The sequence below is a fragment of the Lepisma saccharinum genome, chromosome 18, assembly GCF_977018435.1.
Source record: "Lepisma saccharinum chromosome 18, izLepSacc3.1, whole genome shotgun sequence".
Taxonomy (NCBI): domain Eukaryota; kingdom Metazoa; phylum Arthropoda; class Insecta; order Zygentoma; family Lepismatidae; genus Lepisma; species Lepisma saccharinum.
The window spans coordinates 23,793,265-23,809,191 of NC_139246.1; the positions used below are offsets into that span (position 1 = coordinate 23,793,265).

At 40.3% G+C, this 15,927-nt stretch overlaps 2 protein-coding genes across 2 annotated transcripts; both read left to right on the top strand.

Annotated features, from left to right (window-relative positions):
- The first annotated feature begins 5,803 nt into the window (after positions 1-5,803).
- LOC146002473 (uncharacterized) lies at positions 5,804-9,026 on the top strand. The gene has a single exon (XM_083140344.1). It carries the CDS (start codon positions 5,845-5,847, stop codon positions 8,839-8,841), a length of 2,997 nt encoding a protein of 998 aa, XP_082996470.1. The 5' UTR covers positions 5,804-5,844; the 3' UTR covers positions 8,842-9,026.
- A 1,369-nt stretch (positions 9,027-10,395) lies between these two features.
- On the top strand, positions 10,396-14,154 carry LOC146001917 (tetraspanin-18-like). Its single transcript, XM_083139634.1, has 2 exons — positions 10,396-10,483; positions 13,274-14,154. Exon 2 carries the CDS (start codon positions 13,325-13,327, stop codon positions 14,018-14,020), a length of 696 nt encoding a protein of 231 aa, XP_082995760.1. The 5' UTR covers positions 10,396-10,483; positions 13,274-13,324; the 3' UTR covers positions 14,021-14,154.
- Positions 14,155-15,927: the final 1,773 nt, after the last annotated feature.

Consider the following 15,927-nt stretch of genomic DNA (forward strand, 5'->3'; position numbering starts at 1 on the left):
CTTGTAAAATAGACTAGTGAGAAACAACAGGTAGGTCAATAACGTTTGCAAGATGGCTAACGATTCTTAAGACAAAATTTGAATTCAGTTTGTTCAAGGTGAAGGGGGGGGGGGGTGAGAAGCTAGTCCAGTTGTCAAAATATCTCATATATCTGAGAGAATACTATATTTTCCTTTTGTTCGGATGTAGTTGAATTAATCCAGTGTCGACATTTATCGGAGACAAAATATGAAAACTACTCTTTTGCTAAATCTAATTGCTCGTTGATGTCGCTTAGGATATGTTTTTCGTAACTACTCTATTATAGGGTGGACAGAGAGATATTGATGTCAATTGTAACCTTCTGTAACCTGGCTTTTTGTAACAAGAACGACAGCTCTAGGTAAAACATGAGGTTGACTGTTTTCAAACAAGAAAGATGCCACAGCAATCCTTTAAGTTAATATCCCTCCTGTACAAATTCGTGAGTACGAACTGGAGGTGAACTAAGGATAACGATATATTGCTGAGAGAACCATCGCGTTGACTGTGTGAATTCTGGTCTCAGACAGAAGTCAGGAGGCTTGCCAATGCGCATGCTCAACTTGCAGCCTTTCGTAGGTAGGTTGTTGAATCACAGATGACACAGACTATCTCGTATTGGCTGAATTCTTAGATTCGCTCGTTTTCAATATGTAGAGTTGTTTTCTTGTTTCGAAAAACACCAATTTAATTGTAATTTACAGTATTAAATACACACTTTCTTGGAATAGCAGATAATATGTTGTAATATTAGAAATGGGCAGAAGCATATAATAATTTATGCAAAGAGGATAGTGTGGTCCAGTAAGTATAATAACTGACCACCATATGAAGGTTCCCTGGTTTCATTCTCTCCTACAGTATACGACGCCAGGGGTTCGAATCCCGGTCTGGGTATGAGTGTTCCTTGTGATTGTCTCTTTATCAAATTCATCATATTATCATACATTCTCATCTTTGCGATTAGCCAAAAGTAGCAAAAATGCGAAGTAAAATAAACCAAATGAATCCATTAATCTCCTACAGTTAACAGTAGAATACCAACTTATATAACTCTGTGAAATATTTGTTACATATTTTGGCACAAATGCTTTTATTTCTTAACAGGGTGGATAAAAATCATTACTTAAAAAATCATTCTTGATGATTTTCTTATTTAAATCGATTTTTTTTTAAAAAAAAAACACGCTTAAAATTGCTGATATGGTTTTTGGCACCATACATATAGATATATTGTTTCTATATAGAAAGGCCATTTCTAGTAAACGACCCTGTAAAATATTTGAAAATTTTGATTGAAGCAAATAAAGAATAAATTATATGTAAATGTACATATTTTATATTTTACCTATCATATAAATGTTTGTCGAGTATGTCAATGAAATTATAATACATAATTTCAGTAATTTTTCTTCCAGTAAAATAAAACATTCTGGATGTACTCAACAATTGTAACTTAACATATTTTTTAAAGTCTTTGTAGCTGAATTTTGTTTGGTACATTTTAAATGATAGTTGCAAAATATCAGCTGTCATATTTATTTACAATTTAATGATAATGACACTATTTACTGTTTACCATGATTAGTATTTTGTACATTTTTCTACAGAAAATGCTTGCTATTTTTGCCTATAAAAATTATTGAATCTTAAATCAAGATAAATTTAAGTGTGTTAACAATTTACACATTGCATTTCCTTGTGTATCAGCTTCACCCCATCAGTACATATATTTTTTTCCATTTCTCATCCTTTCTTAGAGCCTAATAAACACTATTAAATGATTACGAGATTAATGCATTTTCACTAAAAGTGATTCTCAAATCTACAAAATCCTTATTTACGATATTATAAATTATATATTTAAAGTGATTTAAATCAGCGATTTTTTAAATCACCTGATTTAATCGTGATTTAAATCGTGACTTAAATCAACCTGATTTGAATCAATTCACCTCGTTTCTTAATAAGAATTGCAGTTCCTTTTGAAACTACTCAATATCAGAGTACTTAAATAAGCTTCATTTGATTTCATGTATTTTACTTCGCTTTACTGCCATTTTTCGCTAATAGCGAAAAGGATGAGTAATGATACGATGAAATTGATAAAGGGGCACTCACAAGGAAACACCCATATCCAGGCTGGGATTCGAACCCAGGACCCAGAGCGCTGTGATAACCACCTCACCACGGAGGTCGAAAATTTTGCAGGAATAGTGAGACTGGTCCAGCTCACGTGGTAAATTCAAATCCCTCATAGCTGCAGAGATAGAAACGCATAATATGGCACAAAGCTTATAGAATATTTTTGAAATGGATACAATTTCAATGGACGTTCCAGTACCTCACTACCCTTCCCCCCCCCCAAGCACGTGGTCTTCAGTGACATAACTCTGATGAAGAAGATAATATATCGGCTCCTAGCTTCGTCTGTCCTCCACATTTCCTGTGTTGCAATGACGAACAATAAACACGCGCATCCACCCTAGAGCAAAAAGTGACACAATGCATTTGACCATGAGAAATTCGCTCGGTATAATGATACTTCAAAGACTGATGTCTAGTTGGTTCAATTGTATCAAATGCCTTGTCACCATGGCCGTATTTAGAGGGGGGTTCTAGGGTTCAACCCCCCCCCTGAAACTTCTGACATGTTGGATTAATGGAAGTTCAGAAACCAAAATCTGTAACAAATTTTCAATTTTTTTTCGAAGCATCACAAAAATACATGGAGACAATGTTGAAACGATCGAGCTAGAATTTTCATACATTTGGAATTCTGAAAGTTGAGTTAAACAGGATTTATTCTCAGAATCGTAGCCCTCCCTCGACCCCTCCATTATCACTTCTGCTGTCATCTTTCCAGTGTTGCTCCTGTGTCACAAGGAATATAGACTGAAGATTCCCTTATGATTGTCCCAAAATTCCCTTTCCAGCTTTTAAATTCCCTGTCCGATAAAGTCGAAAATCCCCCTTGATAGGAGTTCAAACCTAGAATCTCCAGTTTTGTAGCACATTACGTTCGCGATTGAGGTTACAATCCATGCACCAGGCTAGGTTTTTAAAAATAATAACTGGTTCCACACTTTTCAGAATTCCAAAAATTTAATTTTAAAGTCAAACAACAAAAGCTTTATGACTAAAATTTCCATCTAACTTTTAAAGCTTTTCTCTTGAAGGTATCTAAAGTTTAATGACGAAGTATAATAATTGTGCATTTCAGCACACACTGTATGAAACGTAAAAAAACAAAAAGAAACTTGTGCTGGATATTCACTCATCTGCTGGATTGAGTAAGCCCCCTCAAGGATATAACAATAATATAATAATTATTAGTATTATTATTATTATGGAATAAAATTGTTTTATTATTATGATATTTTAATTATTATTGTACAATTATTGTTATTGTTTCTATTATTCAAATTTCTGGCGACGCCCATGGGAACAATTATGAATGAACCCCCCCCCCGAAATTTTTTCCTGTCTATGGCCATGCTTGTCACAGACTACTGACAGGCCCTCCGATATACAGGCGCCGGCGATTGTGCTATTATGATATATTTCTTCTACACGAGCAACGTTAATGATGCAGTAAAATAGGCGTAGTTGGGTAGGGGCTAAGCCCCCAGAACCAGTCATTAGCCCCCATTCGCAAACACCTGCGACATATCCACAAAATAATTAAGGAAAGACAAACTGCTCAAAGAATTATAAAATTCATCACGAAACCTTTATGCATTACATGTGAACACAAGAGCACCAATTAATATTATAATATATTAAAAACTATACCTTATTTTTTTCTAAAGGAGAAATGTATTCTTTAACAATTTTGCAACCATTTGTAATAGTGTATGTACTCGTTGCATAAAAGTGATACTCGAAATAAACATAATTCCATTTCGTTTAGAAAAGATGGTGTGGGGATCACCTGTTTCTCAAGGAGAATGCCCGTGATGATTCTCGAAATAAATAAAGGCGTGATTAATGTCATGGGCGTAACTTGGAGCCTAACTTTGAGGGGTAGAATCGAAGGGTGTCTGCGAAACCTCTAGTCGTTGTTGTGGGTTTCTATTACCGAGGAATAAGGCACTTACAATATCATCATTTCTTTTTCCAATGATCTGGAATCCCCATTTCAAGAAGTTCGTTAAAGAAAAGCGAAAAAATTTCCGAACAATAATTTTAAGCCCAATGGAAAATAGCTGTTATTAATTAATAGCTATTGAACTTAAAATATCGTCGATCAGATTTGTATAAAGTAACTTATATTTCTCTAAATAAAGGTAAAAATTAATGGTGTAATCAAAATGAATGCCACAAATTTCCAAATTGATTTTCAAGTGTTTGTAGGTTGATGCAATGTTAAATTAAAATTGTTCGATAATGTTAATGTACAGTTGTTCCATCAAACATCGTTGTCGTGTTGTTTTTTGCAAGCATACATCATAAAATGTCATGTTTCCAATTGATCTTGTCCTATAGTATATTTGTAATGAGCCAAGCGAACCGCTGATTGTCAAACGAAAGTAACAGGATACTCGTAGATTGAGATCCATGTGAATGTCCTTTGCATTTGAATTCCCTGTCCCCTGCACCTGTATAATTCCATTTCCTTAAAAACATATACGATTTAAGAGATAATGAATAACAAGTAGTGATGGATAATTTATCTGGTATTATTTAAGCATTACGTTCTATATCTCTCTTTTTTTTCTCGTTTCATCTTTTTTCTCTTTGCATGTCACTTCGCCCTCGCTTTCTCTGTGTCTGGGGAGACCAGATTGAAAAGGAGAATGATAGAGAAACTATTATGTGTGTAAAACAGAGAGAACGATAAAGAAAGAGATGGAGAAAAATCAGGGAAGAAGGGGGGGAGAGAGAGATTGATGGTAAAATAAAGAACGAAGGTATATAGGCAGAGAGAGAGAGGGAGAGGTGAGTGAGGAACACGGGGAGATAAGGACAGGGTGGGAAAGAGAGAGAGAATAAAAGGGGAGAAGCGAGAAAGAAACGACAAAAAGAATAATGATGGAGAGAAAGGAAGACTTAGACTATGTGTGTGTGTGTGTGTGTGTGTGTGTGTGTGTGTGTGTGTGAGAGAGAGAGAGAGAGAGAGAGAGAAAGAGAGATAAATAGGCAGAAGGGAAAGGGGTGGAGAGAGAGATAGAAGTGGAATGTGTATTCATGCGTGTTTGTGTACAAAATCGCATTTATTATAATCGCAGAGGTATTGGTGTGGTGCTGTCTGCATTTTGCATGGAAATTCTTCATGAGACGCAGTTTTAAACCTCAGAAAATTGTACAATATTACAATTGTGAGGTACTTTTTTCTCAGTTTAGTCTTTCTCTTGTGCGAGAAAATAATTGTACATAAAACTCTTACCATAACAAATAAAACGCAGTTCCTTTCAGAATGCCAAGGGTCTTCTCGTTACGTCATCCAATCAACTTTATACATTTAGATATTCCCCTTGATATAATTTGCATTGACCTTGATGTACAATAAAAGTGACTGTCACAAGTGTATGACGGAAACTGCATTATATGTCTCGGCAATTTCAGTAAAGTCGTCCAGAATGCCAAAAATGTTGAATTGTGGTCGCATGTTGCAGAACAATATATATATTTTCGGTGCGACATTTGAAGACTTTTTTTAAAAAATAAAATTACACACAATTGGCGGATGTGCGCGGACTTTTCGTCGGATTTCCTCGCTTATCGCTCAATCATTATATTTTTTTGCATGGCTAGTGTCCGGATGTATATATGATTCGTACGTTCTTTTTTGAGACCTTAGTGAAGCAGTGATTGCAACCATGTACGTTTTCGTGTTGTTCTGCATTTTGTCCCAAGCGTACAAAATCGTAGCAGGGACCGATTGCTATACAGATGAGTTCACTTGTGCATCTGGGGACTGCATCCCGTTGCACCATGCTTGCGATGGAAGTCACCACTGTTCCGATGGGAGCGACGAGTTGAATTGCGAGTCTGTGACCTGCCCGTCAAACTATTTCCTTTGCAATGGGTCCAGGTGCATACCTTCATCTTGGCTTTGCGACGGTGATTCCGACTGTTCCGACGAATCCGACGAACTCAACTGCACCTGCGATCCGGACACCCAGTTCAGCTGCAACGTCAGCGGACGGTGCGTGCGACAGTACCACAGGTGCGACGGTGTCCCGAACTGTCCGGATGGATCCGACGAGGAGAACTGTCCTGAGGTTCAGTGCCAGGACGAATCGGACTTCAAGTGCGTCGGCGGAGGAAGGTGCGTTCCGAGTGCGTGGGTGTGCGACGGTGACCCTGACTGTCCCGACAGTTCGGACGAAGTGAACTGCACCTGCAACAAGACCACTCAGTTCAGTTGCAATGTGACCGGATGGTGCATTCCCAACCATCGTGTCTGTAATGGTATGGAGAATTGTCCCGATGGATCGGACGAAGAAAACTGTCCAGCACTGGCGTGTGCCATCGAGTCCAATTTTATGTGCGAGAATGAAAGTAGGTGCATCCCTAGCCACTGGGTGTGTGATGGTGACCTTGACTGCCAGCAAGGGTCGGACGAGAGGAACTGCACGTGCGATCCGGACATCCAGTTCAGTTGCAATGTTAGCGGACGCTGCATTCGCAATGAGCGAGTATGCAATGGTATTAGTGACTGTCCCGATGGTTCCGACGAAGAAAACTGCCCTGAGACAACGTGTCTCCCAGAAAATTACAAGTGCAGAAACTCCAGTAGATGCATCTCGTCTTCATGGGTGTGTGATGGGGACCTTGATTGCGATGATGGAGGGGACGAGGAAAACTGCACTTGCGATCCGTACACGCAGTTCAGTTGCATGGACGGATCGAGGTGCATCCGTCTCCACAGTGTGTGTGATGGACGGGATCAGTGCCCGGATGGATCCGACGAAGCGAATTGTACATGCATAGGCAGCAATCAGTTTGGTTGTAATGATGGTAGCAAGTGCATAAGGACTTACATGGTTTGCGACGGAAGTCCAGACTGTCTGGACGGATCCGATGAAGAAAACTGTCCGAAACTTTTGTGCGACATTCAATCCAATTTCATGTGTAAGAATGGCAGCAGATGCGTTTCGTCTTCTTGGTTGTGTGACGGTGACCTTGACTGTCCGGATGGGTCCGATGAGGAGAACTGTACCTGCCAGGGCAACATACCATTTAGTTGCGCCGACGGTAGCAGGTGTCTTAAGTCGTACAGTGTGTGCGATTATGTGCAAAATTGTGATGATGGGTCCGACGAAAAAGGCTGTCCAAAACTGGCGTGCGATTTGGATTCGAGATTCTCGTGCGAGAATGACACCAAGTGCATAATGAGCTCGTGGGTTTGCGACGGTTATGTTGACTGCGCGGATGCGCTAGATGAAGCAAATTGCACATGCAATCCAGAGATCCAATTCAGATGCAACGACACCGGTAGATGCATTATGCTAAATCGACTTTGCGACGGTACACCCGACTGCCCAGACGCGTCAGACGAAGAAGATTGCCCGGAAGTGACCTGCTCACCGGACACGGAGTTCAAGTGCAAGAATGCAAGCAAGTGCATCCCGTTGCGGTGGGTGTGCGACGGTGACGATGACTGTCCCGACGCCTCCGACGAAGAGAAATGCAACTGCTCTCACGTCACTCAGTTCGGTTGCGAGGATGGTTCCAAGTGCATTCGTGTTTCTCGAGTTTGCGACAACGTAACGCACTGTCCCGATGGGTCGGACGAGGAGAACTGTCCCGAGAAGAGGTGCATTGCCGGGTCGGGTTTCAGTTGCGATAACGCCACAAGGTGCATCGCGGCATGGTGGCGTTGCGATGGTACTCCTGACTGCATCGACGAATCTGACGAAGAAAACTGCACTTGCAATTCCGACACGCAATTCACCTGCAACGGTACTGGGAGATGCATTCCTAGTTATGAAGTATGTAATGGTTACGCAGACTGTCCGGGAGGGTCGGATGAAGAAAACTGTCCGGAAAACGTATGTCGGAATAACGAATTCAGATGCAGCAACGGGCAGTGTATCCCGTCCAGATATTTATGCGACCTCGATTTGGACTGTCCGGACGGTGCGGACGAGGACAATTGCACTTGCGATCCGGACAACCAATTCAGCTGCAATAGCAGTGAGAGGTGCATCAGGAACTACCTCGTCTGCAATGGTTTTTCTGACTGCCCCGATGGGTCAGACGAAGCAAACTGTCCAGAACCAGAATGCAACCCAGATTCTGAATACAAATGCAGCAACGGTGCCTGTATTTCATCGAGATGGAGGTGCGACGGGGTAGCTGATTGTTCCGATCAATCAGATGAGAGAAACTGCACCTGCAAGGAAGATACCGACTTCACCTGCAGCTCAAAAGACCAGTGCGTTCCGAAGTATCAGACTTGCAATGGTATTCTCGACTGTGAAGATGGATCAGACGAAGAAAACTGTCCGGAAGTAACCTGTCCGTCAACGTACTTCAAGTGCGCGAACGGAGTCCGGTGTATTCCTGGAAACTGGGTCTGCGACAACGAAACGGACTGTACAGACCGTTCAGATGAGCAAAATTGCACATGTGACGATAACTCACAAATCCGATGCAACGGCAGTAACGTGTGCATTGAAAATCACCAAGTTTGCAACAAGATATCCGACTGCCCACATGGATCCGACGAGGAGAACTGTCCCACACTAGCGGAATGCTCTCCAAACACTGAGTTTGATTGCAACGGCATCGCTTGCATTTCAAATGCACTTGTATGCAATGGGAAAGAGGACTGTCCAAACGGGGCAGACGAAGAGAATTGCACATAATCTAGAGACATTTCTAACAGATAAATGTAAGAATGTCAGCCTTTTAACTTTGCGATTCTACATCAAGTTGAATGTACACATCACCTATATATGTGTATTTGCCTAAAAAAAAAATAACAATTTTACTTGCAGAATCAAGTGTATCTTAATGAAATATCAATAATAAAGTTAAGTATGTAATAGAACTACTTCCATTCAGTTTACACTATTGTTTGTTATGTCAGTTTTATATCATCAATTATATCGTTGACATAAGTGCTAGTGAACATGAATCTACACATCTGTTCTAAACGTCAGCGTCAACAGTGGTCATGAAAGGAACTACCAACATACTACGGTGTCCAAAAGTAAGACTGAAATACCCACCTAAAATGGGAGATTTGGAAAGAAAAATGCATAATTAGCAACACTGGGTAACAAACACATGTATATAATATGTCTATGTTTTAAAAATAACCATGCCGCCCATTCCTAACACACATGGAGCCCCCGTGGCGGAGTGGTTAGCACATCGCGCTACGACGCCACGAGTCCCGGGTTCGAATCCTGGCCTGGGCATGGATGTTTGTGAGTGTCCATTCATCAATTTCATCATGTCATCACTCATCCCCATCTTCGCACATTAGCAAAAGTGGCACAAGAAGCGAAGTAAAATAAAGCCAATCAACCTAACACACATGGGGAAACTACATATGTAAATATGATATCGACGAGTTAAAGTTACAGTGGTGTAAGTCACTTTCTTAAAAAGAAAAAGTCTGACTCACAGCACTTTGCTGATCAACACAACAGATGTTGCCTTCATCGCTAGACCTTAAACTGTCATCTGTTGACAGTTGCATGAATCTCTGATTTACTTCAGGTTTTCTGTTAACAGATTGACTAATGATATAAATCTGGTCTCTGTGTCTACGTCTTTTTTTTCAAAAGTGACTCACACCACTGTAACTTTAACACGTCCGTATTTAGAATTATATGAAATGTAGCTGTTCAACTTCAACACAATCAGTATTTCCAATCTAGATTAACAGCTCCAAAAATAATTTTCATCTTTTTACTTACATAACGTTATTATCAGAATCACAAGTGTTTCATGTAACGTTTAATTGTTTTATGTGATTTTAACGTTATTTATTTATAGAAATAAGGATACTTTATTATTATACGGACTACCTCCAATTTGAACCCTACAAGTACCTAACTTATTAGATATGAAGGTTAGGTTAGATTCAGTTAGGTTAGGTACGTATAGCGTACTAATTAGAGGTAATCCATATAATACTAAAGTAGCAAAATAAGTTAACTGCGTTGGGATGTCATAAATCTATCGAACATGGGAGCAATTGGTCATTTGTTTGGGGGGTTATTGCATAAATATTCCTAGCTAGGGGGAAAACCATCTACCCGTAATCCCACCCACTTGGAGCACTGGCAATACACGAAAGCAGTTGAACATAAAAGTGAAGTTATAAAGAAACAACATGGTTATTCTTAAAATGTAACAATGCCGCATTGTCACCAGAGTTCCTTGAAACCATGGTCGCTTTATAATGCTTTTGTTGTTATTTTTAGTTGGCGCTTTTAAGCATTGACAACTTAATATCGAAGGGATTCCAAATTTTCATCATTGTTTCGGAAAAGAGTAAGCATTAATAGATTTTGCTCATCTTAACTGTGTGTCTGTATGCTTCCTATTCCATGTCTCTGTTCTGCCTCTTTGGGTTAATTGCAACAATGAGGATGAATGGTGATCTCCCGTTCTTACTGATTTTATACTCTATGGAAAAGTTTGACAAGATATTTTGAAGTGCAGGACTTCTCTGTGTAGTTGATTCAGTACTATACACTTCCGCATATTGTACGGTGTGGTGCATAAGTATTGCTCGGCAATTTGACAATGGCTTATAGCTATCAAGATTGTTAAAGGTCCAGGAATATATATATATATATTCTAATATATAAAAGTGGATGTATGTGTCTGTGTTTGTTCCGGCATAACTCTCGAACGCCTGGAGCGATTTCAACCAAACTTGGTACACGTATCACTTGCAATCTCGAAAGAAATACTGTGGGGGTAAGACAGCCCTGGCACCCCTAGGGGTGGGGGTGGGAAGGGGTGACATGTAGAAATAATCGAAAACGACCGATATTAGTGTGGAATCCATAGTTTTCTGGGTCGATAAGATGAATAATGACACTCCGAATGCCGTTCAATTCAAAGTTCATCACTTATCGGCATGGGGGGAGAGGTGGTGAAAAATAAAATTTCAAAAATGACCTACAATAGAGTCGAATCCATAGTTTTCGGAGTCGCTAAGCAAATTGGTGACATTCACAATGACATTTATTTAAACTATAGTTAACTATAGCAACGCCGGGTAATCAGCTAGCAACTTGTTTTAAATAAATCCAATTCCGGTCCAGGAGAGAAAATCAAGAAGCGTAAATGGGTTCTGGACGGTAAAGAACCTTCTTATCTGGAAAGTATTTCAATTCGGTCCAGGAATCTCTTTTCCGTATCAATATAAATACGGTCCAGCAACCTTTTTTCCGGTTCAATTTAAATTCGGTCCAGGAACTTTTTTTTTTCGGATGAATTTAAATACGATCTAGGCCCCCCTTTATCCGGATCAGTTTAAATAGTGTCCAAGTCCCGTATTCAAATTAAACAACACGCAAATTGGACCGAATTTAAATTGTGCGAGCGAAAAGATTCCGGTCCTGTAACGTAACCCAATAGAACCCATTAGAATGTATGGGTTCCTGGATGTTTATCAGCGCTGATGGCTATTTTCATTAATTGTTCTCTTGCATCCTACGTGTTTTTTAGGACTGGGTTCTTACGTGTGCTGTTTTTTGTTTCAATTCTTGAAAAACTGACTGGGCAAAACAAAGAGAATAAACATGGTGATGGACAATTTGTTTGGTAGTACTTATACAGTGTGTCCGAGAAAAAATATACCAATAAAGAATTTAAATAACTCAACAATCGTTAACGACAGAAATGTCAAATAACGTTTATTTGGAAGAGAAAATCTTAAATTTTTTTTAACCAAAGAACAAGATTTTTTTTCTACCATAGTAGATCTCAATGTGTGCTCCTTTGGTGGCGCGACAAACATCAAGGCGGTACTCAACCTCCATCCAAGTGTTCTTCAACATTTGATGAGTGGCGGAGCCACATGCATCGATAATTCTTTCACGGAGATCATTGAGGTCCTGCACAGGTGTTTGGTAAACCATAGTCTTCACATAACCCCAAAGGAAAAAGTCCAAAGGAGTCAAGTCTGGTGACCGTGGTGGCCATTTAATGGGTCCACCCCTCCCAATCCAATTACCAGCGAAATTTGTATTAAGGAAGTTAGTAACACAACGGGCATAATGTGGGGGGGGGGCATCCTGCTGAAACATGTACCCATGAGGTATACGAGGTACAGCATACTGTTGCAACATTTGCAGGTAACTTGCACCTGTAACTGTAGCTTCCTCAAAGAAAAAGGGCCCAATTACGGAATCTCGTGTCAAACCACACCACACATTCAACTTGGGGCTGTCGCGTTCATGTTCAACAACTGCATGGGGATTCTGCTCACCCCATATTCTACAGTTATGCCTATGCACTTTTCCGGAAATGTGGAAGGTAGCCTCATCTGAAAATGTTACGCGTGTCAGGAATTCATTGTCATCATCAATGCGTGATAGCACTTCACTAGCATAATCAAACCTAGCGGATTTATCACTGCACTTCAGTTTCTGAACAAGCTGTAACTTGTAGGCTCTAAGCCTTAACCTTTTATGTACGATATCATGCACGGTAGAACGTGGAATTTGAAGTTGAGAACTAGCACGTCTCGCAGATTTACGCGGGCTTCTCTGGAAAGCTTCCTGAACTGCAACCACTTTATCCTCGCTCACACGCTTCCGACCACTACCTTTCTTCCTCAACAAAGACCCTGTTTCCAGCAATTGTTTATGCCATTTAACAATGTAATGACGTTCTGATGCTTCCTGTCCATATTGTTGCCGGAATCTTCTTTGTACCGTTACAGGAGACTTTAATTCTGCAAACCAAAAGCAGCGCTCAACTTTCTGACGAACAGTAAACGGCGCCATTGTACAGACTACTTACGAACAAAGCCGCGGATGCGCTTAATTACGTTACGATTTTTTCCCTTCTGGTGGTAAAAAAATTCCTTTCTTCCCTCTTCCAAATAAACGTTATTTGATATTTCTATCGTTAACGATTGTTGAGTTGTTTAAATTCTTTATTGGCATATTTTTTTCTCGGACACACTGTACATCCCACCAAGGGCGAAGGGAACACTTTTCCAGCCTGAGATATTTGGACAGGACAGATATATTTTACGCACACTTTGTCAGTAGCCTGCAGGAATCGTTTATAAGCTTTCAAAACGATTGATGTTCGTTTCAGGTGTTCTAGAAACTAGAGTTGAGAAATCGCCCGTTGAAGCCAAAATCCAAAATGGCGCTTGACGGTTACACGAAGTTCTTCCTCTATTTCGCCATGGAGTCCTTCATGTTCTTATCCTTCGTCGTGTTCGTGGTGGGACTCCTATCCAGGACCTTCTGCTGCCAATATGAGGACTTCCTAAGCAGCCGCTTCCACGCTCTGGGAGTCATGTACACATGGACGGGCGCCATCTTGTTCACGTTGTCATTCTACTTGTGTTACGGGATAGTTATCGAAGAACCCCGCATCATGAAGAAGTTCGTTGGTGTTCTGGTCGTGGTCATTTTGCTGCACGCCGTGGGGGCCTCTGTTGGTTACGGCCTCAGCCCAAGCCTTCAACAATCGCAGGCGGCTTTCAACAATACTCTAACAATGTACAACAATGATACGAGGATTGCGGCATCGTGGAATGGGATACAGAAGCGTCTTGGGTGCTGTGGTATCCACGGGCCTAAGGACTGGAAAGGTAACTTGTCCAGTAACCGTCTTCCGCTGTCGTGTTGCATCATGGGTACCGCCCATTGTCTTCTGAACAAGACGGCCAGTGTCCATGAGACTGGTTGTCTGTTGAAGTTAACCAGAAGGGCGGATATATGGGCCAAAAGATTGGGGGACGTGGGCCTTACCACAGTGTGCCTATTTGTCTTTCTTGGGTTATTCGTTCTAGTAGCTATTAGGACATATCGTAAACTGTACGAGATCATATAAATCCTGCATTGTTAGTTGACAAGTAAGCATTGTAGACGCCAGATATGTGGTTATTTGATAATATTGTCTTTCTAGGGGGATTGAGCAATGCTATTGTAACCATCACAATCAACGTATAGTTATTAAAAGTTGAAACTATGCATCTTTGTTATCTTTATCCAGTGACGTTTCTTATTTGGTGGTACGTACGTACAAAGTTGGATCTCCACATTAATATGAGCCATTCCATTATTTTAATACAAGCTGTATAGTTGCCGATTTTTTAAAATAAACTGCATAACTTTGTCCTTCCGCTGAAAAAAAGCAATGTTTACAAAATAATTTTGATTTTCTTAAACAAATGTTAAAGCTATTTTGAAGATAACCTTTAACAGAGTATAAAACCATGTACGATTCGCGACTAAATAAACTGTAGACTTCATTTCTTCCTTTTGCACTAATTATAAACTGTTCTTACTTTCTTACAATATCTTGAAAGAGCACATATCAAGTCAGGTAACTACAGTCCCTCAGAATTAACTTGAGACAAATGGCTGCCTGCGCCGCTGCAGGCGTACCAACCTACAGCGAACGCTTGACTCTCACGCGAATCATGGGCAATCAGCTGACAACCAGAAATGGATGATTTCAAAAATAATTACATTGTGTAACGGAAATATCACTGTATTAAGAGAACATGCTTTTCTGATTTGGCTTCTATCCATTTATCGCGCTGTCGAAATAATTACACACGAACACTCACTAATACACGAAAAAAAAAAATCAGAAAGAAAGCTACTAAGCTTGCTTCACCAGTCACTGCACGCGAGTCATTTCAACAGTTGGTAACATTTCGCGCGCCCGAACACTAGAGTTTCCGCTGGCCAATTCGGGCGCAGTTGCATCACTCACAGAGCGGCCATTTCTTCAAGTTAATTCTGCGGGACTGTAGTACCGCAATGTAGAGCAATAGGTTCACGGTGGTATTGCTATTTGGATATGGAGCTAACGTAGACAAAATAACCTCTTTTGCGTTTATACTGCTCGCATTTCCAACCTGTAGCTGGGGAAACAACAAATCAGCGATCAGTTGAATTCTATTCGACTGACATCGGCTAATTTCGAGTCACAAGGCACCAAAAGTCGCTGGCGGGACGAAACAAATGAACGTCGGATACACAGCATGCTACAAAACGTACTGTAAAATGGGTGGGGAGAGAGAGTTACTGGATTAAAGTTGTTCATTAATACACAAAAGCACGGTAAATTTGTACACAAAACACCCAAACACTATGCAAACAAATTTATAAAAACAATTGACAGAAACAGGTGTACGCTTGGCAACGTTGTAACGGGAGAGAGATGTGCTGACCAGACGTCCTCTTTTGTCCGGACATGTCGTCCTTTTTAGGTGTCTGTCCGGTGTCCGGGTGGATTTTTTAGAAATTGGTAAATGTCCTCCTTTTTAGAAAGAGTAGCTATAGCAAAGCCCATAGCAAATGTGCTACCTAGAGAATGCTTCAACATATAAAGATCATTGTTTAAGGCATATCACTTCGGGTGCGTTAAGTATTCGAGGAATGCTCACCTAGCATCTGGGAGCTCAACACGATCACTTTCCCGACAGTCATTAATAGGGTGCGGATTTATTGGCACTAAAAACCTCTGAAATAGGCACTTAAAAAGGCACTATAAACTAAGAAAGGACATTAAAATAGGCAATGAATGTGAACTTATTTCAATTTTCTTCTTACAATGCACAGACTGTATTAACTAAGGGTGTGCGGGATCCCAAGCAGTCAGGAAATAAAATACCGAATATTCACTTTAAAAAGTCATTAACTTTCGACGTTTTCTGCATTGTAAGTGTCTGGAACTTATCGGAAATTGTTAGTTTTTATTTCAGAAATGCAAAAATAACCACTTAA

Coding starts and splice junctions, on each gene's coding strand:
- LOC146002473 (XM_083140344.1), top strand. CDS start 5,845: ATGTACGTTTTCGTGTTGTTCTGCATTTTGTCCCAAGCGTACAAAATC.
- LOC146001917 (XM_083139634.1), top strand. CDS start 13,325: ATGGCGCTTGACGGTTACACGAAGTTCTTCCTCTATTTCGCCATGGAG.